Source organism: Olea europaea, unplaced genomic scaffold (assembly GCF_002742605.1).
Source record: "Olea europaea var. sylvestris unplaced genomic scaffold, O_europaea_v1 scaffold537, whole genome shotgun sequence".
Taxonomy (NCBI): Eukaryota; Viridiplantae; Streptophyta; class Magnoliopsida; order Lamiales; family Oleaceae; genus Olea; species Olea europaea.
In genome coordinates this window covers 133440-159272 of record NW_019263695.1, presented here as the reverse complement: position 1 = coordinate 159272, position 25833 = coordinate 133440, and the positions used below count along the sequence as shown (strand labels likewise).

Genomic DNA, 25833 nt, shown 5'->3' with positions numbered 1-25833 from the left:
ATTAAGGCTTCGTATTCGACCTGATTGTTGGTGCACATTCTGTCCAAAGTGAATGCGAACTTGTAACAAATCCCTAAAGGATTTATCAATGCTACCCCTACTCCTGTACCTTTAGAGGTTTTCGATCCATCGAAATATAAAATTCAAGGTTTTAATTCAAATGAATTGATCTCTAACTCAATTTCTTCAGGCATATCAAGGCATGGATGATCGGCCAGAAAGTTAGCCAAAACCTGATTTTTGACTGCCTTTTGGGGTATGTATTGTACTTCGAATTCTAATAAAGCTAATGTCCAATGGCCTACTCTTTGGTGCAAAATAGGGCGAGAGCGCATATACTTAACCAAATTTACTTTAGAAATTACATAAATGGTCACAGGCCGTAAATAAGCCCTTAATTTTGTACATGTGAAATACAATGTAAGACATAATTTTTCAATGGCAGAATAATTACATTCACATTTTGTTAACCGTCTACTCAATTAGTAAATTGCCCTTTCTTCACCAAATCGGACTTCCTACGCGACCATTCCAGCTATTGATTCTTCTTCAGCCGATACATACATTTTCATTGGCTGTCCTTGGATTGGTGACACCAACACTGGTGGGCTTGATAAATATGTCTTTAGGCTTTCAAAAGCCTTTTGATACTCTTCTTTCCAGACAAATTCGTCCTGATTTTTCAACTTTAAAAGCAGCGAAAAAGTTTTAGTTCACCCTGCACAGTTAGAAATAAAGCGTCTTAAAAAGTTTACTTGGCCTAGAAACCTTTGCAATTCTTTTCTGTTGCTAGGTGATTTAACCTCTAAAATGGTCTTCGCTTTATTTTTATCAAATTCAATCCCTCTTTTGTGTAATAAGAAATCAAGAAAATTCCCTACATTAACACCACATGCACATTTCAAGGGATTCAACTTTAATTTATATTGCTTCATTCGCTCAAATGAATATTTTAATTGTTCAAAATGGTCTTCTTCTTTAAGGGATTTGACCACTATATCATCTACATACACTTCAACAAACTTGCCTATCATATCATGAAAAATCAAATTCATTGTCCTTTGATAAGTTACTCCTGCATTTTTCAGGCCGAAAGGCATAACTACCTATTCAAAACATCCTAGAAACCCAGGGCATCTAAATGCAGTTTTGTGTATATCTTCCTCAGCTATGTAAATTTGATTGTATCTTGAATATCCATCCATGAAGGAATATTCATCTTTAGGTGTGGCTATGTTTAGATTCGTAAAGTCTATGCACACCCTTAGTTTATCATTCTTTTTTAATACCGGGACGATATTGGACAACCATTCAACATATCTGACCGTTCTAATAAAGCCTACTTTTAATAATCACTCTATCTCTTCCTTAATTTCAGGAAGTATATTAGGAGCGAAACGCCTAGAAGGTTGCCTATGAGATTTAAAATTAGGCTTGGTTGGTAATCTATGTTCCACCAAATCTCTATCTAAACCAGGCAAATGTTCATATTCCCAAACAAAACAATCTTTGTACTCCTTTAATAAAGCTATTAATTTATCACTAACCTCTTGATTGAGCATTTGGCTGATGAACGTTGGGCGATCTTCTCCTTCATTGCCAATATTTACTTTAATCAAGGGATCTTGTGCTTGCGCGTATCTAGGCTTGGCTATCCTTATCACTTCGTCGTCCAGTTCCCTTGTAGTCACTTCTTCTTCTAAACAATCCACCTTGTTAACTTCTCGGTCAATACTTTGTTCCAACTCGAACACTGCCAATTTGTCTCTCAATGCTTTCAAGGCTGCTGCTTCTTTCGTCTTGTCTTTGCATTCTTTATTGAAAGCCATTAATTTGGCTTTGAAGGCCTGAATATCGGCCATTTGTCTTTGTTGCTTACAACTCATTTAAAACTCCTTGATTATTCTTTTGCTAATCACTGGCTCCTCCAGGACCACTATGTTTGGCCTCATCTGACTGAACATTTCAGTGAGTGCATCCACCGAAAACGGCTCTTCACTCTATGTGACGATCTGAGTTTTCTCTCCATCCTGGATTACTCTGACAGGTCCATAATTTCCTTCATACATGAACATTTCCACTGAGTTTGCTTCTGCGACAAAAGGCCTATCATCAGCTTGCACCACCTCTGCTTCGCCCTTGTCATTCCAAAAAATTAGGCACTGATGGAGCGATGAAGGTATACAGCGACTCCCGTGTATCCAATCTCTTCCCAATAACACATTGTAACTAGTGGGACCATCTATTATAAAGAAGACTGTGGTCCTAGTAATTGTTCCTATAGTTATGTCTAATAGCATAACCCCTTTAACTAAAGTTGCTCCTCCATTGAAATTTGTCAGGATGACTTCCGTTGGGATCATATCACCTTCTGTCTTTGCTAATTTCTTCATCATCCTAGATGGAATGGTGTTTATAGCTACTCCATTATCGACAAGCACTTTTGTCACAGGTATGCCGTTAACTAGAGCTTTAACGTACAATGGCCTCAAGTGTTTGGTCAATTGCATGGCTGGCTGCTTAAAAATAACCTTTTGGCAGCATTTATTTCCACTTCCTGCTTGTCCTCTGTCGAATTACCCTTTTGTGATAAGTCAACGTGCAGCATATCGCACTGAGCCTCTATCTCCTGAATTTCCCTTTTACTGTTTTCTAATGCTTCTTCTTCGATTACCCAACCTGTGGAAGGAGGCATTATTCTTGGAGGTGATCCATACTTTTCAGAGCGAGGCACTCACTTCTTCCTTTTGGACGTCCCGTACAGCACATAAAAATCGAAAGAACGCCCAGATAGTTCTCCCAATAAGTCTACTTCACGAACTCCCTTTCGATACAGTTGCTTCAACAGAGTATTGTACGATACTCCTCTTCTTCTTCTTTTTGCCTCCAGATCGATTTCCTCTTCGATGTTTGTCATACCATTATCTTCTTCACTATTGTAGGTCTCTCTAGAAGTTTGGCCTTCTTCATATTCCAGCATACATGTCTCATCTTCGTTATCCTCCATTTCTTCTTCTCCCTTCTCTTTATTCTTGAAGTCGTTGGCTAGTAAATAGTTATTAGCCACGACAGGAGGCAACGTACCAAACTAAATAGTAAAGGGTTGATCTGGATCTTGTCCATCCCTTCTGTCTCGCTCAAACTTCGACCTCCTAGAAGAAGTCTCTGGCAATTTTTCCATAGGTTCGCCTGTACCAGTCTCTTCACTGTCTTTGAGAACATTTTGATTGGTTGTCTCGAGTAGTCTAGGTGCCTTTAGGCGTAGCATTCCCTGTTGTTGTCTCATTATTCGCACATAGTTCCGTTGAAAACGCCTTTGTTAGGTTCTAGTCATCTCGTTGAAAGGTATCGTCCTTCCAGCCTTATACTGGAACGAATGCCATACATTTGGTTGGCGAGGTTGTGGTCTGAATGTTCTTCCATTATTTCCTGGCCTGAACTGCCTCTCAAAAGGTGGTCCCTTCTAGAACGATATACCCTGCCCTCTACCAGATTGAGCGTTTGGGAAAAACTAGGGCAATGGTAATGCTGCCATATCGCTGGTTTCTCTGCATTTGCACTCACTTCTTTTTTGCATCTTGCACATTGGACGTCTTCGTCCTTTTTGGGCTCCTTCCCTTTAATACGTTCAAAGACACAGGGATGTAGTCCAGGGCTTCTTCTCCATCATCTATAACCAACTTGAACTTTGGTAACTTGTTTTTGAAACCAGACGTCACCATGTTCACTCCAAGTGGCTGTGGAAAAGGATTTTCATTGACTACCATCTTCCTCTTATCCTCGAACGTAATTCGTCATTTTTCAATGGCATCCTGTAACACATGGTGAAAAACCAAGCAGTTGTTTGTCAAATGTGACCATGCATTATGCCACTTACAATATTCTTTATCCTTAATTTGTTCAGAGCTTGGAAATTTATGCTTGTCGCTCAACTTTATCTACTTATCCTTATATAATTTATCAAATATAAGGTCAGCTTTGGTTACATCGAACGAGAACGTTCTAGCCTTTATGTTTTCATCTTTTATAGGCTCATCCTTGCCTGACGGTCTAGGCTTAGCCATTATAGGACAAGTATATGTGTCTCCTTTAATTAATTCGGCCAAACACATTTCGGTTTGATCATAATACTCGTCGTTAATGGTATGAACATCAAAATTTGGGTCTCTATAATAGGTCCCTTTGCTAGAATTTTTCATTTATTCTTCCTCTCTTATTAATCGTTTATACCTAATCACGTTCGCGCTCAATTAGAAAAGATCAGGAAATTCCTTGTCTTGGAACTTCTTCTTCAAATCAAAGTTTAGACAACCTTGAACAATTTTGACAAACTCCTTTTCAGGCAAAGGTACAAAATATTTACTTCTCGCTGTTTTGAACCTTTGAAGGAAACCTTCTGCCCATTCGTTTGGCATTTGACGTAGATTCGCCAAATCGACCAAAGTAACTTCAGACTTAGTCTTATAAAATTGAGCGTGGAACAATTGCTCCAATTGTTGCCATGTTTGAACAGAGTTTGCTGGCAAATTGATTAACCAGGAGAAGGCTACTCCTATTAATGAACTAGGGAACAGTCTCATTTTATGGTAATCAGTTACGTCACCACTTTGCAATGTGAATCGCCCTATGTGTTTTAGAATAGACACCTCTTCTAAATCGGTAAACAGTGAGAATTATGGCACTTTATACCCTCTAGGCCATGGATATGCTTGGTGTACCCAATCAGGATATGGCTTTGTGTAAGTTGGCATAATGATAGGACGTACTCCAAAAGCCATCTGGTCCTCCTTGATTGGCAACAAAGTTACCATGATTTGGGCCATTGTTACCATTAGCCTGAACATTTATTCCCTCATTAACACATGGGGTATTCTGCCTATTATTTATGACATTATCTCTTACATTTTGATTACCCCCCCAAGTTAGATATACCAATGTCACTATTCTGATTTGGTATTGCACCACCTCCCTGGTTTGAAGTAGAGGGATCAAAAGGTGGTTCTATCCCTTGATTTGAACTTAGGACTGGGAGATTATGTCTCACAATTGTCCTAGTTTAAAAGTGGTTTGCAAGAGGCACAACTGGTTGACAAATTTGGCCTACTAACTTATTCATTATTTCATTCAAAGTATTCAATTGTTTGGCCATGTTATCGTAATGTGCATTCCCATTCTGGGTAAATCTTTTCATATCATGAATATTTCATAGATTTACCTGTTCAACGACATCTTGTGTGAGTTCTTCGAGCAATGCATGCTTGGTTTGAGGACTCAACTCTGTCATTGGTTCGTAACGACTGTGATTACTCTGATTCTGTCCATCTATTCATGGAGAGCTATGCTGCTTCTCATATCGCTCAATCACAAATTGGACTCCTCCCTGACTTGCTGCTTCCTTATCGGATTTCTGAGACATATTGTTTCACCTTTTGTATCTTCAACACCAAGGTCCCACTGGGCGTGCCAAATTGTTTCGTGTGGGTAGTCGCTAACAATTAAAAATGAATCAAACGATTGTGTAAGGGACAAACCTTTTGAGACAAAGTCCCAAAAAGGGGTGTTTTATTGGCAATGACTTTACAATTGGAACTTAAACAGAATGCCTCCAAGGGGCGCAAGCACACGAGTACTGAAAGAAATATTTAAGTCTAAACTAAGAAATTAAAATTACATATTCTCTGTTTGAGAGTGTTTGATTCGGGATTCTTTTGCTCTATGTCTTTTCTTCCTTTTATATTCCCTTGATACTCTCTTTGTGATCAACCACTCAGAAACTGCTTAATTGCTTTATAACTGCCCATTTTCTTCATCGTGGCCAACTTATCGTGGAACTGCCGTCTCTAAATGCTACCACTACTCTTTGTCGTTTAACCGTCTTCAACTGAATTTCTTGAATCGTGGAACGTAATAAGATTACCCAATAACTGCTTCGATAACTGTACTTTTGGATAATCATAATACCTTATGTTTGCTAAGATCCTGGGCGATTCGAAGGTTTGGGCGAGAACTGGATTATAACTCTGGGTGACTGCAAGGCACTTCATTCGCTCAGAACTTGGGCGTCTTGCAAGTTTGGGCGATGGTGTTATCGCGGTCGTGGGCTTCCACTACATTCATTAATAATCATATTTGAGTCTTTATCCTGAATTGTCCAGTTGGACTTCATTCTTTGGACTATTCGATTTGAGCTGCACTTTTAGTGTGTCAACATATATATTATAAAATAAAAAACATAGCCCATATAACTGAAAAGGAATTAATTTAATTAACTAGTTTTAAATTGATTATTTAATTATAGCTAATTGGAGAATAAAAGCATAATCTAAAAATCTGCAATTTTTTACTCTTCTCAAGACCTGCTATCAGATAGTTCAATTCTTTCGTAAATAATGTTAGAATTTATCAAATGCTAAAAAATACTTTTGATTGTTTAATAATAAGAAATTTGGCTCTAAAATCAATCTCAAACGTGGTCTTATCCACCATTTATTTCTATATATTTATATTTTAAATGATTTATAAACACTTCCTATGCATGTTTAACAATATCTCCAAGTAGCTCTATTTTTAAAGAACATTTTGTAGTTTAAAGGGTATCTATAAATTTAGTGAGTAAAAATTTTTAAATGCTCCAACGACCTCTTTATCTTTAGTACTTAATTTTACTACTCCCAATATATATTTGTTATTGTCTCAACGTGTATTTCTACATGCTATCCTCTTCAAATTTTTTTTGTTTAGAAGATACGGACGAATAATAGACAAATTGGAGAATTAATGAAAAATACGTTACCAAAGGTGTAATGGTGGTTTAGGTCGGACCTAGGCCTAGCGGCATTTCTCTAATTGACAATAGTCAATGTAATTAAATATGTCGGACCTCTATTAGATGAGTGAAGTTATATTACACGATAAACACTTAAATATAACAATCATATTTGTATACGATCGAATCGATGATGTCTCAAGCGTCCGAGGTCTTGATGTCGTGGTATAATGATATGAATGGTTTAGGATCTGTGGTGTTATGATTTAATAACAGTATATATAATCGAAGTTTTCCTCATTTTACACGAACTAAATTTAGCTCCAATTTATATATAAAAATTTGAACATGTAATGATTTGAGTTGGGGACATTTGTTGTTTGATCTATATTACGTAAGATTTGGACCCGTTTCCCCTTACCTGTGCCACCGGCATGGCGGCACACATGAAAATCACAACATGTAGACATTGTCTTATCAAAGATTTTTACGCTCTACTTCACAATCATTCCCATGTGATACAAAGAATCCACATACATGTTCGAGAACCAGGACCCTGTAAATCAGCTTTTGAATCAAATGCGTTCTCAGACGCTCCTCAACTGCTCGATGAAATGTCTAGACGAGATGTTGTATCATTGACAGCTTTGATAGGCAACTTCGCCAGACAAAACCAGCATAAAGAAGCAATGACTTTGTTCTCAACAATGCTTCATTTAAATATTCGACCGAATGAGTACACTTTTGGTACTGTAACTCGTTCCAGTGTTCTTTTAAAAGATCTCTACTTAGGCCAGCAGGTTCACTCTTTCGCGAAAAAAATTGGTCTTAATTCCAATGTCTTTGTGGGTAGTGCAGTGTTAGATCTCTACGTAAAGTTCAGCAAAATTAGGGATGCCGAAAGGGCGTTTGAGGATATGTATGAACCAAATGTGGTTTCTTACACAACTTTGGTTCGTGGTTATATTAAAGAAGGGCGATTAGATGAAGCTATTCGGATCTTTTGGTCGATGCCAGAGAGAAATGTTGTTTCTTGGAATAATATGATCAGTGGTTGTAGCCAAATAGGACATAATGAAGCAGCAGTAAATTTCTTTATTGAGATGTTGAGAGAAGGTGTCATGCCTAGTGATTGTACCTTTCCTTGTGCCATGATTGCAGCAGCTAACATTGGAGCACTCGGCATGGGGATGAGTTTTCATGCTTGTGCAGTAAAATTCTTTGGAGGGCTTGATTTGTTTCTTGCAAATTCTTTGATAAGTTTCTATGCAAAATGTGGAAGCATGGAAAATAGTCTTTTGGTATTCAATAAATTGCTGACAAGAAATGTTGTTTCCTGGAATGCTATAATTTGTGGCTATGCGCAGAATGGAAAAGGAAACGAAGCATTAGAAATGTACAAGAAGATGAAGTTGTCGGGCGTTCAACCAAATGATGTTACCCTTCTTGGTTTACTCTTGGCTTGTAATCACGTCGGCCTGATTGATGAAGGTTATAAATACTTCAATCAGGCAAGACTTGAGGATCCCAGCCAGGTAAAAGCTGAGCACTATGCAAGTGTTGTTGATTTACTGTCTCGTTCTGGGAGGTTTCAAGAAGCAGAGAAATTTATCGATGATTTGCCTTTTGAGCCTGGAATTGGATTTTGGAAAGCATTGCTGGGAGGCTGCCAGATCCATTCAAACCTGGAACTCGGGGAATTTGCAGCCCGGAAAATCTTGGAATTGGATCCTGGAGATGTTTCATCATACGTAATGATTTCAAATGCACATTCTGCTGCTGGAAGATGGAATAGCGTATTGAAGGTTAGGGAAGAGATGAGGGAGAGGGGACTACGGAGGATTCCCGGATGCAGTTGGATTGAAATTAAAAGCAAGGTTCATGTGTTCGTTACAGGAGACGAGAGACATGGAGAAAGGGATGAGATTTACAGGGTTCTGAGGTTTTTCATTGAACGTTTAATGGATAGTCAAGATACACTTCCAGCAGAAATTTTTGAATTTAGCCAACCTATTGCAGCACATTGAAGTTCAGTAAATTGTAATTTTGTTAGGAACAAATTGATCAGCAAAATAATCTTTTAATGCAACATTTCCAGCTACCAAAATCATATTTCATTTTATCTTAGACAAATCAAGTTCTGTTAAACAAAGACCGAGAACGATAGATGAGGAAAATGAATGGGAAACCATAAATGCAAGCCAACAAACAAAATTTTAGGTTATACAAGATACCCAGGTCTAATATTACTTAGCAATAAACCATATCTTTGAACATCAAAATGGAAAACAAAAATGAATTTGGTTCTACAAAAAGCCTGAATGCCTAAAAGTCCAATCCTTCCAAGCATGACCTCAAAACTGAAGAGCCAATCACTTAGATGATCCCAATTTTGTTTGCAACATCAAGAGCATCATAATCAGGTGTTAACCTAACATATGCCTTCTTGGTCCCATCTGGCCTGAAACAGGAGATAACATAAAGATGCAGTCAGTCGCACCAAAAATTAATAAGCATCTGAGATTGCGACCAGTGAATGTCTCCATTTGCACAAGGCAGGGCAAGCTAATAAAAATACATGCATGAAGTGAGTGCCAATGCCGTCACATGGTGATATGCTAATCAGTTGTACTCATCTATAATATAGTTAGACTTGCATTTAAAAGCTGCACAGTAATGTATTTAATTCAGTGTACATAAACCCATGATGAATATATGTCAATTAGGCTATGTTTGATTGGTTTAAATTCCATGGAAAATGGAATTCTAATTTCACTTTCTTCCAATTTTGTTTGTTCGATAGGTTTTGAACTCCATGAAATTTGGTTTCTTGATTTTCTTGGAACTTGAAATTTTCTTGGTTTTCTAGTTCCCTGTGTTTTTTTTTTTTTTTTTTTTTTTTTTTTTTGTTTTGTTGGCAATGAGAACAAATTTCATTCCCAATACCAATAAAATCTATCCATTTAATTGACAATTTTCATGTAAAACAAAGTCAAACGAACACCCAAAAAACACTTATTTTAATATTTTTTACGTGGAAAATTATACCAATCAAACACAATAATTTACAATTCTTAGGAAAACAATTTCTAGACAATTCAATTTCCTAGAATTCGTTTTCAATTCAATTCAATTCAATTCCATCTTTGCAATCAAACGGACCCTTAGATGTAATAGTGAGAATTGGAGAACAAGATGATACTATTACATGTGTCAAAATAAATGTGAAACTTCAATACCAATCTAATATCTAGTGATTATCAGCAAAAACAGACAATGGCAAAAGAAAATAATGCCGAGTGATAGTAAAAAGAAAGAGCAGTTGAATTCCTTTTTACCTGATAAGAGTATTGACTTTCTTGGTCTGGATGTCATACATTTTCTTGACTGCATCCTTGATCTTTCTCTTGTCAGCACGAATGTCAACAATGAAAACAAGGGTGTTGTTATCTTCAATCTTCTTCATTGCAGATTCAGTGGTGAGGGGATATTTCAGAATCTGGTAATGATCAAGTTTATTCCTTGAAGGAGCACTAATCCGTGGGTACTTGGGATTTCTATCCTTCTTCAATGTCTTGGGTCGGTGAAATGTAACTTTTGTAATTATCTTCTTTGACTTCTTCTTAATGACCGTTGAACCTGATTTCACAGCCTTAGCAGTCTTCAAGGCCTGAGCCTTTGGGTCAGACTTCTTTGTTTGATCAACTACACGTGTTAAAATTCAAAACTAAGTAACATAATGAATGGAGCAGGTGTAGAACTCCAAGAAATGTATTATTGAAACAGATAACAAAAGCAAGAACAGTGCAAGTATCCTATTTCAATTATACTGTGTGTACAGAACAGAACACCTGCACACACTCACAAAGGGCGGGTCCGGCGTGGGAACCGCTTGTACAAAAATATGCCCTAAACCCCACCCATGTTGTGAGTGTTGGGTAGGGGTTACAGAACCCCTACCCGTACCTCAAACATTTCCCTCCTATTTTAATCAAATTATCAATCCATCATGGTGTCTGTAATCTTTTATGCAACTATTTACAGAAAAAAAAAGGGGGACTATTCCAAGCATGCTCACGTAGCTGAATTACGAATAAAACTCTTCTACAGTCAACAGGAATGCCCTAAGTAAATGGGGTATGAGAAAAGAGTATTTAAATCTGAGGAAGTTCAACATTTAATCAAATGAAAATTACAGACAATAATTTTATGTTTCTTGACTTGGAGTGACCTTAACCAAAAATCCCTCTCAAGTACATTCTGAATAATAAGAACATCCAACAGATACCTAGCCTCCATTTGGCAAACTTTATAAATCAATATATAAATGATCGAACTGCATTTTCAACAACACATTACCGCAAGTACTATCTACTTATCCATCACATATTTCTATTTATTTACAAAATCAAACCATTTATAAATTCTTTCCAGATGGAGGACTAGTAATTTCTTGATATTCACTTCACTCTTATGATCTATTTTTCAACAGCTAAAGGAGACTATTAGTCTATTACTCCGATAATTTATGTTAATGTTAAAAGTATCCCACATAATCATTTCATTTTAAAATTAAATCCTCCAACCTCATTAAGTCCCTGCCCCGTAAAGCATCAAGTTTCACATCACTAAAATCACAATTATGCAGCAAAACAGCGAACTTTACAAAATGCTTACTACATAAAAATTAATCTAATCAATAATTTCTTCGCTGACTGGGCTAATAAGAAAAACAGGCGCAAAAAGAATAATAAAAGTCCAACACGATCTATAATTTATGAAACTTCATATCGAATGAAAGAAAAAATGTACCTTTAGCTGGAGCCATTTGGGACCAAAGAAACCCTATACACTAATAAACTCTAACTGTTTACCTTCAAAATGAAATAAAAGAATAAGTTAAGATTAGTGTGAATCTACATAAATCTCAGTGTGTGCGTATTCATAACGGAGAAAGAGAAACGCAGGAGGAGTGAAGCAGAGGAAGAAAACCTTGAAGGCAAGACGGCAGCCACTGCTAGGGTTTTAGCGTGAGAAGTTGCAAGTGAGTTTTATATATGAAGAGTGCACGATGATATCACGTGCCTAGTATTTTTTTTTTCCCCAACATTTTATTTAATATATATAACTAAAGGGCGCCATTGAACCTACAAATGTTTTCATTTGCGATATACCTGGCCCCCGTTTTACCCCCATTACGTGAAAATGAAAATGGGGGGAATAGTATTTTTTTAAAAAATGAGTGGTTGAAAAGGAAGAAAAAATTTTCGATTTACGTGTAATATTATTTTATAGAAGATTGTGTGGTTAAAAATAGAAGAGAGAAAAATGAAATGTAATGTAATTGATTTGAATTTAATAGGGATCAAACGGGAGCCTAATGTATACTGAAAATCGCAAAAAAATTCCTTGCTTGAAACATTTTGTCTCAAATTATGCCCAAATCTTTTATATGTGCCACCAACAATATCTAATCTTTAAAACTTTATTTTTCACCCACCCCACCTCATCTTTTCCAATCCACTTCATTCGGCACAGGATACGAAACTTTTTAGGATTTATGAGTATAAAATTAATGAAATAAGTAGCCTCATTGCATATTCCTTCTTCATTACTCACTAAAAATGCATAATTTTATGTAAATTAGAGAACTATTATGGAAAAAGAAAAAATGTTGCAGTTAAGAGAAAACATCACAAAAGAAAGGAATATAACGTAATATACCTCCAATGTTGTTGATTTTTGTACTCCAACAAATATTCTTTATCCATGTAGAGTTGCAGACGACAGAATTCATCTTCCTGTTTTGCTTCAAGTCGATCCATTCTTAAACTTCTTTCTCGTCTGGCAAAGGAGGGTGGGTTACAACAAACAATGTAAGTGACCTAGTAGTAGTAGTAGTAGTAGTAGTAGTAGTAGTAGTAGAACAAATAACTGACAATAAATGGTCCAATAAATTATTGTTGTCTTCTTCGAGACTGGAAGAGAAATTTCTTGGGATTTGAAATTCAGGGCTACTGAATTTTCTCCTTTTATTTTTGTTGATCTCACTATTAGTAGTCATTTGGACCAGATCCTCTCCACTCACAAAAAGTTCATGAATTGGGGTGGGTTTGGAAAAATGAAGTCGGGGGATTTGGAGTAGGTTGAGAAAGGTGGGGGTGGAAAATTAATTTTTAAGGATTAAAGATTGTGGGTGGCATGTATAAAAAATTTGGGTATAATTTGTTATAAAAAAAATGAGGTGCTGAAATTTCAATCATTTCTTTTTAACTTTGGCATTTTTTTACTGTTTCTAATGGTTAAATTTAACAAATCTTGACGGAATGGGGTTTTTCAAATGAAATGTTTCAAACAGGGGAGGTTTTTGCGATTTTCAATAGATAGGGGTATATTGCATGCTATTAATTCCTTTTTTCATTCACGGTTTTTATATATTCATCCCACTCTACATTCATCCCTATTAAAAATTTTAAAAAATTACTATTTTCATTCACATCAAATTTCATTACCGCTCTTATTAAATTCATTCATTTAAACGTTATAAATTCACGTAAATATTTATACATTCATTACACTCTAAATACGTCTCTAATACAATTTCAAATTTTGAAAAATCAATATATTCATCCAGTCGCTATCAAAATCTAATTTGATTCTTACTTTTCAATTTTTATATTGCCATTTCGGTGCTTTAATATTTAGTTGCAAATGTTGACGAATCTATTTTCCTGAATTTATTGGATTTTCTCAAGAGTACATTGCTCACGCAACCAAACAAATCCCTCCTTGAATCATATATAAATCAATTATTATTTTTTGCTTATAAGCTAATAAATTTGGCTATTTGTGTTTTCGTTGGTAATTTTAGGTTCATTTCCGTTTGTAATGTAAGAATATTTGGGTGGAAATTTCTTATATGCTTTCTTCTATTAAACCTATACTTATTAGTTAAACACAAATTCTAAAAGAATATAAAAAGCTTCAAATTAATACGCACACACTAGTGATTGAATTTAGAACGATGTATTTTTATTTCATTTTTATATATGTCTATTAAGGTAAAATTGAGTAAGATTAAAAATATAATAAAATTACCTTTTTAGAAGTGGATATATATATATATATATATATATATATATATTTTACTTTCCCATTTTACCCTCAAATATTTTCGCAATCCCTCTTTCCTCAAAGAAAACAACAAGAGACTTGGGCATAGTCATTCCAACCAAATTTTTGTGAAATTTTTTACCCTTGCACAACTTTAATGGGCTCACATCTGCAAAATTTAGTGGCAAGAGAAGGGGATAACAGCTACAGCTGTCAGTCAAAAAGTGCTTGAAATGTCCAAAATATCCTTATGATGGTGTAAAATTTAAAAAATTTAGGGATATCATGGTATTTTCATCAAAGTCTTTAATTTACCTGTTCAAAAGGTCAAAAATTGCTGCAAAATAGTAGTTTTTTCTATATATTTTTCCTATTTTTCTTCATTCATTTACGCAATATCTATAAAAATATATATATACTATTTTTCTCCGTTCCTTCATCTCTCTGGAGAGATGCCCATATTTTTTTCCTACACTCTAAGAATATGCTATTTAGCCCATGTTTGGCCCCCATTACTTGTAAATGGTAATGGGGGGAATAGTATTTTTTAGAAAAATGAGTGGTTGAAAAAGAAGGTAAAGTTTTCGATTTACGTGTAATATTATTTTATGGAAGATTGTATGGTTGAAAATAGGAGAGAGAAAAATGGAATGTAATGTAATTTAATTTAATGATAATCAAACAGGGGCTTATTGTTCGAGTAAATTTAACCAATAATCACTGAACTTTACACTTGATTACTACTTGCTCACTCATCTTTCACATATTACTGAATGCTCACTCATCTTTTCATATAATTACTCATTCATCACTCGTCTCTTCAAATAATTGGGCGACTTTTACGGCAAATTTTCAACAACTTCTGACCACAAAAAATGTCGAATTTTGATACCGTTGGAAAGCCCACGATGTCCTCTTCAATTACCATCCAAAATCTCATTATAACTCCAAGGGATTCGATCGAAAAATTTCCTTAAAAGTCGCCCAAAAATTCTGAAAATCTGCCCAGATTTTCAGATTTTTTGGACGACTTTTAAGGCAATTTTTCGGCAACTTTCGACCATCAAAACTATCTAATTTTGATACCATTGGAAAGCCCACAATGTCCTCTTCAATTACCATCCAAAATTTCCCGATAACTCCAAAGGATTCGATCGGAATAAACTCACAAAGTCAGCATCTCGAACTTTGTCCAGATTTTCGCCTTTTCAAGATGCTGATTTTGTGGATTTATTCCGATCGAACCCTTTGGAGTTATAGGAAAATTTTGGATGGTAATTGAAGATGACATTGTGGACTTTCCAATGGTATCAAAATTCGATAGTTTTGATGGTCGAAAGTTGCCGAAAAATTGCCTTAAAAGTCGTCAAAAAATCTGAAAATCTGGGCAGTTTTTCAAAAATTTTGGGCAACTTTTAAGGCAATTTTTCGGTCGAATCCCTTGGAGTTATAATGAGATTTTGGGTGGTAATTGAAGAGGACATCGTGGGCTTTCCAACGGTATCAAAATTCGACATTTTTTGTGGTCGGAGTTGTCGAAAATTTGCCGTAAAAGTCGCCCAATTATTTGAAGAGGCGAGTGATGAATGAGTAATTATATGAAAAGATGAGTGAGCATTCAGTAATATGTGAAAGATAAGTGAGCAAGTAGTAATCAAGTGTAAAGTTCAGTGATTATTGGTTAAATTTACTCCTTATTGTTCATTTGTGAAGTATTTTCATTTTATCCTTCAATACTATTTTTATTTTTTAACTTAATTAATATATCACTACTACTATAAAATTAATTTTTTAAATAATCTAATAAAATTTTTGACATCATTTAGAAAATTTCCTAATAAACTTTTAAATTATTTTTAGTGTAAAAAAGGACATCATTTAAAAAAAAATCAATAACAAGCTAACTTTAAAAATTTATCAACGATTGTGCGGTAGTGGAATCCATAAGTTTTTTGTATTCTCTCGAAGTTCATTTCGAGAACTATTTCATAAATATATCGAATGATCTAAATGAATATCGAAAAAAGTTAAACGTACATCAAACATGTGTATTCAAAAATACGTATAACTCGTCCTTTTTAAAAAAAAAATCATTCATTTTATTAATGTTTATTATTTTTCCGCAATACTTTTCTCAACAGTAATTTACATTATTTTCTTAAAAAAAATTATGTGTATGATGTTAATTATTTTTTTTATACGTAAAAATTCCTAATAAAATTATTATCACTTTATAATTTATATGATTTATAAATTGTTATACTATTTTTCCTACTTTTCTCCATTCCTTCACGCAACGTCTATAAAAATATATATATGGCATTAAAATAAAATTTAATATATATAAACTAATATCGTGCATTTAATATATATATTGGCATCTCTGCGCAAAAAAAAATAAAAAATATATTAATATATATACTAGGCACCTCCACGCAGCGCAGAGAAACATCTCTCTGCGCTGCGCGCAGAGACATCTCTCCTCTTCGCTCAGGGCGGAGAGATCATCTGGCACAAATTCTAATTTTTTTTTTCTCTTTCTTAATCCCTTCTATAACAATCACATACACTGATTCCTCTTTCACTTTCTCTTTCCTTTCTCTCACTTTCCCTCGTTCAAAGACCATTTCCCTTTCCCTTCGGCTCTTTTCCCTTTCCCTTCTCCTCCAAGAGCCGAAGAGATGAAGGCATCTCTAGCACTTCAACCCTCGCCCACATGACTCCTCACAACTATTTTTACCACATCATCTCCTCTAGTAGAGGTTTTCTTCCGAGCCCCATCAACATGGTTGCAGCTCGAACCCATCTTGAGTGAACATGGTGGTTGAGGGTATTTTAGGCCAACTCGCTTGCAGCACCTGCTCCTTGGGTCTGGTTCCGGTTCTACTGCTATTAGTGGTGTCATGTCAGGTGCTGTAAAAGGAATTCCTATTCTACTTCACACCACCTGAAGGTTCATCTATTTTTATGTTTTGATTCATGTTATTTAATAAAATTTGAATATATGTTATTCTGCAGCTTTGTTTTTATATCTATACCACGAATGATGGAGAAAGATTGATTTTAATGAGCATCTTTAGAAGTTTAATGACATTCCTATTCTTTTTATCTCTGGGCTCTGAAAAATGTCCAAACGTGGATATAAATTGCGTATTGTCTTGGAATTTTTTTTTTGTTTGTTTACTATATTTGATTGTATGTAAATTCGAATGTGCATTTCTGTGTGTATATGAATTCTATTGGTAACTTTAGTTTACAGTTTGAATTTTGGTTTCATATGATCTAAGATAAGCTGATATTATATTTATCCAAAAATTGCCTCTTCTTTATACTGATTGCGGACAAAAATTAAAAAAATGTTGAATAAATTGCTGAGAAATATCACTTTTTGTGTGTAATGCCAAATGGGATAGCTAAAATTTGAATATCAGTTCAACTTCTCTAATTTAATTTGCATATAAGTGGGGAAATTTATCTTGAATTTACATTGACAGCTTGTAGGTATTCTGCCACTAGCAGTGATGCACACCTTAAGCAACCTTTTCACCAACACGAGTCTTGGAAAAAGTTGCTGTTTCATTCACTCACACTATAAAAGCCATGGAGCCCTTTTTCTCAGTTGTACTCCCAGCTATGTTCATGGGACAGGTGGGTGATTCATTTTTATTTTTTTTAATCTCCTTCCTTCTATGCATGTAAATTTAAGATGATTAAATTATTTTCATATTCCATGAAAGTCGTCCTCAATTTTTATGGAGGTATAGACTTCAAACCAGGTTCCTGGTTGAGAATGTGATGGTATTGTGTATTTTGGTTATTGTTTGAATTGTACGACTTTTATATTTTGGTGTCTAATTTTGCTCTCCTCTTTGAGAAGTACCCTACAATATGGGTTGTTTCTTCCCTTTTACCTATTGTTGGTGGAGTGGCATTGGCATCAATGACTGATGCCTCTTTTAATTGGTGAGAAATAGGTATGGATTTGATGGCAATAACTCTTACTACCACATTTCTTTAAAGCGTGGTAAATGCATTTGTTTGAGATATTCACATAGAAGTTCTTTTATGTGAGTGTGTTTTTTGAAGGGCTGGTTTTTGGAGTGCAATGGCCTCAAGTTTGACCAATCAATCTCGAAATGTCCTTAGCAAAAAGTTCATGGTCAAGAAAGAGGTATATTTCACTCTCAATTTTGTATCATTCCAATAGTTAACAATGAAGAGCTGGTCATTTTCTCATCCACTTAAATCACTTTTGCTGAAATCAGTTGCAGTAAATTTGTTACTTAATACTGTCCAGTTGTGACTAATTGCTTTTCAAATTATGCTCAAGTTTGAATTGCTTGCTTGGAATACGTACATGATCTTTTTGGTTTTCATGCAGGAATCTTTGGACAACATTACTCTCTTCTCGACAATCATAATTATGTCATTTTTCTCGCTGGCCCCTGCAACTATATTCATGGAAGGAATTAAGTTTACCCCTACTTTCATTGAAAATGCTGTATGTAAATCTCAAGAGTGAAAATGCTTACAATTCTTTTTTGTTATGCGTTTCATAATGAGCATATTTCATATGTTTGATCACCGATTTTGTTCATAAGAAACATAAAAAGGTAGAAATTGATTATCGTATTGTTTTCTTCACAGGGGTTGAATGTCAAGCAGATTTATACTAGATCCCTCATTGCTGTTCTTTGCTTTCATGCATATCAGAAAGTTGTTCAGATTCTCAGTTAGTGCTGAAGCAATGATTATGTCATGTGCATTGTTAAAGTGAATGCTTTAACCCACCAAAGCAAAATGCAAAGAAGTATATATTTGCTAAACTTTTCATAATGAAAATGGTCTCTGCCATATTTGCTAATCTTTTCATACTGAGATTTCTCACAAAAGTTTGTCTGCAAGTTTCATACATAATATTGTAGAAGTTATCTCTTGTCACACATTCTGTGGGTAACTACGTGAAGCAGGTGGTGGTCATCGTTACCTCTGTTCTTTTCTTCCGCACTCTAGTTTCACCCATTGACTCTTTTGGTATTTCTCTTATAATTAACGAACTTTAGTCGCATGTCTGTTCTAATGGACTAGACAGGCAAAAATTTTGTTCATTCCATTGTCCTATACAATCTAATATTATGCGCTAAACATGAATAGCTGGAAAAAGAAAAAAAGAAATCAAGACGCCAAGTACTGACACTATCTTGCTTGTGGGTTGGCATCTCTGTCAACGAAGTGGAACTTGTTATTTTAACAACTTTGAACCATTTTTATCTTTTATATATTAACTTCCAACTTTTCTGAAATTTTGAGATTCGTATTATTTCCACAAATTTTAATTTTAATTTTACTTTTTGCTTGGATCTTGATAGCCATGTTAAGATAATCGCACAAGTTAACTTCGAAGATAATTACAAAATTGCAAGCAAATATATTTGTTTATGTTAAATGATGTATTCTTGACTGAATTTGATGTAAATATATTTGACAAGCACGTGCTGGGAATGTGAATTGTTTGAGCATTGGGAAGAAGAACTGCCGAGTATTCCTTACAGGTGGAGATGATAAAAAAGTTAATCTTTGGTCCATTGGCAAAGCCACATCTTCAGCGGTTAGTAGAACAAAAATCTGTTTTGGCATTCTTTTTACACAACCAAGTGATTATTGTTGCTTGGGCTGCAAAATGTTGGGAATTGTCCAGTTTAAACTGATTGGAGGGATTCCATCTCTACATATTTGTTACGTTGTGCATGGATTGTAGAGTTATGAAATTTATAGAACATTGATATACCAAATGAGGAAAGAATTTAGCTATAAAATGGAGGGTAATTGCGACAAATTGATTATTGAAGGAGGTATAATGGTCTTTCATTCATAAATGTATCTATAAAAAAGATTGTCCCTGAGAATAAACTGTGGCATCATAATGCGTTTTCAGAGCTTCATTGCATTATTGTCCTCTTTCTTTCTTTTTTCATTTTCTTCTACATTCATCAACTCTTCCGCTTCTTTTAAAAATGAGTTTGAAAGCTTTGCTGTCTTATTTTTTTTCATTATCTAGAGTCCAAAAACAAATAAAAGCTTCCAATTCTGTAGATGATTGAGTACAGAAGCACCCTCTACCATGGCCTTCTTTCCTCTTTCAATGATTGGTTCATTCTCTCTCTTTCTTCTTTAAGATTGATTAATGAACTTTTCTTGTTTATTATATAAATATTTGTATTGTATGTATAATTTGGAATTGATGAATACGATCAGGGTATTCTTTAACTTCTGCTGCATATTGATTTTGTTAGTTGGAAATTTCATATTAATTAGCTCCATCTCTCTTTGTTGAGGCGTTAGTTTTAAGGTTCCCCTTTAATAAATATTTACACGATCATTTTGTCGTCTAATTTACGTTCAATGATTTTCTAATGGATTCTGTTCGTTAATGCCAATTTATTGGTTTTAGCAACATGGGTTTATATTTGTATCTTAAATATTTTCGAAGTTCTTGTTGAGTAAACAAATATATAACTGAGTTCAACAAGTAAACAACAGTACTATTTTAATGTACTTCTTTAACCTCTCAATAGCATAATAGGCTTTAGAAGGTATTCCAAGATCTTTTGACTGTTTTAAGTTTTCAAGCCTTATTCAATAGTTGAAATCTTTGTGGCGTCAAATCAAAAAATATGTGAACTATCGGATCTAGCTCAAAATCTCCATTACGTCAGATCATTATATATCCATACTTTAATAGCATGTTGCTCACTTGTTTTTCCCATTTTGAAACAAATATTATCTTGCTGGTTATATTCTTTCTTAATACTAAATAGACATCTGTGCAAATAATTATCGAGTCAACACCATCCGATGACTAATACAGTTGCATTTTTCATTGAGCGTGCCCAAATGTTTAAGCACCACCCTGACGCTCGCTACCAGCATATTTCATATTGCTATTTAGACTTCGTCACATTTGGAATAAGGACTGAGGGACTGAGAGGTGAGTAGACAGTAAAGCAATTGAGGCTATCAAAAGCTTTGACAGTTCCTGAAATAACAAGCATTAATGATAGTTGTGTCGTTAGATGGCTGCTCGTACAATTGATGCCTTATTGCTGTGTTGACTCCTGACCGATAGGGTATGACTTCTATTACACATTTGGTAAATTTGAAGCAATTAAAAGTTTGGATCTTTCTCTTACTCTACAAGAGTTGTTGCTTGTGTTGTTAATCTTGATGAAATGCCTGTTTCAAAACTTATGACAAGAAATATTGTTTTGAACTGCTTTCAATATTTCATATCCAATGTTAACATATTTTCTACTTCTCTTCATATAATTAGCTCTTTATCTTTATTTTTTTTTTGTCAGACTTCCTTATGCACCAACTAAGCCCCCGTTTGAGCCCCATTATTTGGATATTATAATGTTTTGAATATTATTTTTTTGAAAAATGAGTGGTTGAAAAGAAAAGAAAGTTTTTGGTTTACGTGTAATATTATTTTATTGAAAATTGTGTGGTTAAAAATGCGAGAGAGAAAATTTTAATTTAATTTAATGCGAACTAATGAGGGTCAAACGGGGGCTAAATATTCTCTTCGCTTCCCAAAAATTCATTCAATGTGCTTCTCTCTCGTGAATACTCAATATATATATATATATATATATATATATAATTTTCTAGTTATATAAAATTTTGTGTTCATTGTTTCAAAAATTTTCGTACTTAGGTCGTGTCACTAGCACATCATTAAACTTAATTTTATATTAACGGAGACTTTGTGCACCTCATTTAAATGTTTCCTTGACGGTTAATTTTTTTTTTTTAAGTTAAATTCTAATTGAGAGTCATAGTTAAAAGAAATTATTATTTTGAAGTGTCATCTTAGTTTCTGTGCTAATCTTGAACCTCGAAATTTTGAGAGAATGGTGACAATTTAGTGGAGCAAGAAGGTATGCAGCAAATAGTAATTCCAAAAGAAGCTCTAACAAAAAATCCATAATTAAAGAAGTCCCAAGTGAGTAAATGGTTCAAATATATTAGTAGAGTAGGCGAAGAACTTAAATCTCATTGTTACTCATTTACGAAAAGTAAATGTATGCGTCAACTTCCAACCTATACATGAGGTGTGTTGAACGCTAAATTGAAAAATAATAAATGTACCCCTTTTTAAAAGCTTAAATTTTTAGGTGAAATACTTGAATTATTATTCTGCTAGTGGTTGTTATCGCGAACTTTATTTAAACAAAAGCTTATAGACAAGCATATTCTTACGTAAGTACAATCAATTCCTTCAACTTGGATTACCTTCTGTGTATTTTACACGAAGTATTTTTCCCCTTTGTGGGAAAGGACTAACACTTCGTCGGTTCTATATATACTCAAATACTTGGTCAAATATGTTCCAAACGATGCATGTTTATTTTTTTCTTCTTTCCCTGCTTTACGTCTTGTAATATTTGAGCGTTCTATACCAAAAGACTCAATGTTAAGTTGTGGAGCTTAATTATTGTTGTTGTACAGAATTAGTGCCATGGGGTTCGGAAGGGAGGTGGGAAGCCCCCTCCCGGAGGTTCTTCTTTGGACCAAATTTTTTTTATTAAAGTTAGTTTAGAAATTTTTACATTCGTAATATTGTTTTTGTCCTAATTTTTCTTGTAAATAGGGAGTCGTCATTAGGATCTTATCATTATCATCATAAAAGTGGAGAGAGATTCTTGGAGAGTTACATGTTTCTGAAGTGGAAACAAGTAAAAAAATCTCGAAATTTTTACCGAATTATTCTACTTCCACGCCTGAACAATAATGTTGAATGACTAGTTTCATTTCAGTTAGATAACAATATGAAGCCCTTGCCTTTAACTTCCTCAATTTCACTTAGGATATTACTCAATGATCCACTTGTGAGATGTTCGAGCTTTCTTTCGCTCACTGTAAAATTTGTAAGAGTGTCGGGAAAATTTTGTCATTCTTCAAGAAGTGATCCATTTTATGAAGAAGTAGGGAAAGAAGGCTTTCATTGCAATATACAACAAACTGACAATGGATTTTAATTAAAAAAGTGGTTATTGTTAAAATAGAGTATTCAACAACTGATAATTTTTTGTTGTTAAAATACTATCCCAAATTTATTTTTTTTTTTGGCCACATCCGCCCATTGTTCACCACATCAACATAGGTGTAAGTAGAAGGATGTAGGGATGGATGAGAATCATATTTGGAAGTACATGGCAGATTTGAAACAATTTAAAGTACAAGGACATAATAGAAACATATGTCGAAGTCTAGATATATGAGGTAATTAAGTCAAGGAAAAATTGCAGCCAAGGTACAAAATCTTTCGTTTATTAGCAGACTTTGCCCAGACCTTTGATTTGTGCCATCGGAGGTACCAAACATTTACAAAATTCCCACCCAAAGTCCAGATTGACGGTTTCCGTTAGTTTAACACAAAAAACAGTCAGTTGACCTTAAAAATTAAAAATTAAAAATCTAATAATTTTGACCAAATAAGACAAGGGTAAATTTGTAACTTTATAATTTTAATATAAAAAATAAATAAAAATTATTTAAAAAGGAAAATAAAATAATAAAAAAACTTGTCTCATTCTTCACCCAGTTGCTAGTCGTCAACACCATTACCTCACCCATAGCTTGACAACAACAATCGCATTGGCACACCTCAAACAGATTTGGTGCCTCCTCGCTAATATCGGCCATCCACTCCGGAACTTGACACTGGGCTCTGGCCCCAGCCAGATTCCTAGCAATCCGAACCTGATTCTTACTCGAAATATCCCCTCTCGCCTCTTCCTCCAGCATCTCATCCAACTCCGAGCAAGCACACGAGACTCGTCCAGCTAAAAAATTCGAGCAAACCAATCTCAGGTCCCTCTTCCTCACCTTGGTTGAGTTGCTGGGTTTTTGACTTTGAAGTTGGGGTCAACATCGAATCTGTGGATTGGTTGTGGGTTTAAGGCGAGGGTTAAGTTATTGTCCATGTTCGTCGTTACCATCGCCTCACCCATGGCTTGACCACCACGCCATACCACACCCTACCAATCTAAACTCCCATTCATAACTACACCACAACTTGCGACTGTGCATATTATTTCCCAGTCACATCTTCGTCTAAACCTTCAACATTGCGAGCCACCCGTTTAGTTCATATACGACCCACACTTTAGTTAAAATTGCCGCTATTCTTTATACACAACCTTCGATCTAGCTCCATATCGCCGGTGTAGCACCCAAATACCTATCACACACCCTGTCGTTTTCTTTTATTTTGAAGAAGAAGATGAGGTTTTATTATTTAATTTTCCTTTTTAAATAATTTATTTATAGTAAAATTATGAAGTTACAATTTTACCCTTGCCTTACTTGGTCAAAATTATTAGATTTTTAATTTTTGAGGTCAAACTCACAGAAACTGTCAATCTGGACATCGGGTGCAAATTTTGTAAAGGTTTGATACCTCTGGTGGCACAAATCAAAGGTTTGGACAAAATCTGCTAATAAATGAAAGAATTGGTACCTGACTGCAATTTTCCCTTAAGTCAATTTCGTTTTAATTGGCCGTCTGTCAAAACCCCAAAACCCTTCGTCTCCACCTAATTCCGGCTAAACCCTATAAGCCATATGGCCACGAGCGCCATGAACCCTACAACTGCTAAATTCACAAACGGCCACCTGCCCCTCGTCCCTTCATTTCATCCCCACCGCCTAAATTTCTCCAAATGCCTCTCTTGCCTCTCCTTCAGCATCCCCCGTCGACCAATTCCCCCTTTATCCTATAAACCAATCAAAAACTCGACATCAAACCATGGAAACCCTAATAAACTACCGAAGTTCTTCAATATTCCAGTTTTTTACTCAAAAGGAAGAAAATCCATTGCTCAGAATTCACATTTTCCGTTCTTGGCCCCACTGGAAACGACCCTTATTTCCGCCATTACTGCCGTCTCTCTCCTGTTTTTCCAGTTTTACTTCACTCACAAACCTGCCATTGCTTCTCCAATTTTATTACCGCCCACTGTGGAAACTACTACAAAAGATGCGCCTACAGATGAAGAACGAGAGAAATTCCTCGAAGAACATTTGTTGTCGAATCCATATGACATTGACTCGCTCAAAAACTTGGTGGAAATCAAATTAAACAGCAGAAAGTTTCCTGAAGCAGTTGGCGTTCTCGACAAGTTAATAGAGCTTGAGCCGGAGGAAACCAAGTGGCTTTTGATGAAGGCCCATTTCTATATTTATATGGGAAATAATGAGTTAGCGAAATATGGATTCGGTGAATTATTAACAAAGGACCCTTTTAACGTGGAGGCATACGCTGGGTTGTTGATTGAGGCCTCGCAGGAGGAATCTAGCAAGAAACTGGAAGAAATCGAGAAGAACGTCGAGGAAAGAATGAAATTGTGTAAGAAGAAGAATAAGATGTTTGAGTTGAGGGAATTTAAGCTGTTGCTAGCGCAAATTCGGGTTATGGAGCATAGATATGACGAGGCCTTGAAGGTTTATCAGGAGTTGGTGAAGGAGGAGCCGAGGGATTTCCGACCGTATTTGTGTCAGGGCATAATTTATACATTATTAAGGAAAAATGTCTACGCGGAGAAGAATTTTGAGAAGTTTAGGAGATTGGTCCCTAGAGCTCACCCTTATGCGATGCACTTCGATGATAATTTGATTGCGGCCAAGATTCTTGGTCAGAAAATGGACAATGAGAGGGCTGCAGCAAAGGGCTAAGAGTCATTACCTTTGATATTGTAATGGTGCCATTCATTCCTTACACCCTCGCTGGATGATTTATTTTGTCAATGTTTTTCTTCTTGTTGACAGTTGATGCTCTCTTTAATATTGGTTTAGAAGGTAGAATTTCCTATGATATTTTATTAATTTGTTTGATATTGATGGAAATTAGAATCATTTGGAAATGATTTTGTGGCTTGGTAGGAAACTGT

General features: G+C 35.1%; 3 protein-coding genes and 1 pseudogene across 4 annotated transcripts; 3 read left to right on the top strand and 1 right to left on the bottom strand.

Annotated features, from left to right (window-relative positions):
- Positions 1–7003: 7003 nt before the first annotated feature.
- LOC111388927 (pentatricopeptide repeat-containing protein At5g42450, mitochondrial) lies at positions 7004–8857 on the top strand. Its single transcript, XM_023013756.1, has one exon. The coding sequence runs from the start codon at positions 7201–7203 to the stop codon at positions 8791–8793; it is 1593 nt and encodes a 530-aa protein (XP_022869524.1). The 5' UTR covers positions 7004–7200; the 3' UTR covers positions 8794–8857.
- An 86-nt stretch (positions 8858–8943) lies between these two features.
- LOC111388929 (60S ribosomal protein L23a) lies at positions 8944–11847 on the bottom strand. 2 transcript variants are annotated; one of them, XM_023013757.1, is made up of 4 exons: positions 11759–11847; positions 11579–11640; positions 10105–10471; positions 8944–9227 (listed from the first exon to the last, which is right to left on the bottom strand). In XM_023013757.1, exons 2-4 carry the CDS (start codon positions 11592–11594, stop codon positions 9143–9145), a joined length of 468 nt encoding a protein of 155 aa, XP_022869525.1. In that variant the 5' UTR covers positions 11595–11640; positions 11759–11847; the 3' UTR covers positions 8944–9142. The 2 variants fall into 2 exon arrangements, with proteins under 2 accessions (XP_022869525.1, XP_022869526.1); XM_023013758.1 differs by having other exon boundaries at positions 11579–11632; positions 11759–11777.
- Positions 11848–16696: 4849 nt separating this feature from the next.
- LOC111388902 lies at positions 16697–19022 on the top strand (annotated as a pseudogene).
- A 5486-nt stretch (positions 19023–24508) lies between these two features.
- On the top strand, positions 24509–25618 carry LOC111388901 (protein SLOW GREEN 1, chloroplastic-like). Its single transcript, XM_023013725.1, has one exon. The coding sequence runs from the start codon at positions 24509–24511 to the stop codon at positions 25616–25618; it is 1110 nt and encodes a 369-aa protein (XP_022869493.1).
- The last annotated feature ends 215 nt before the right edge of the window (positions 25619–25833 follow it).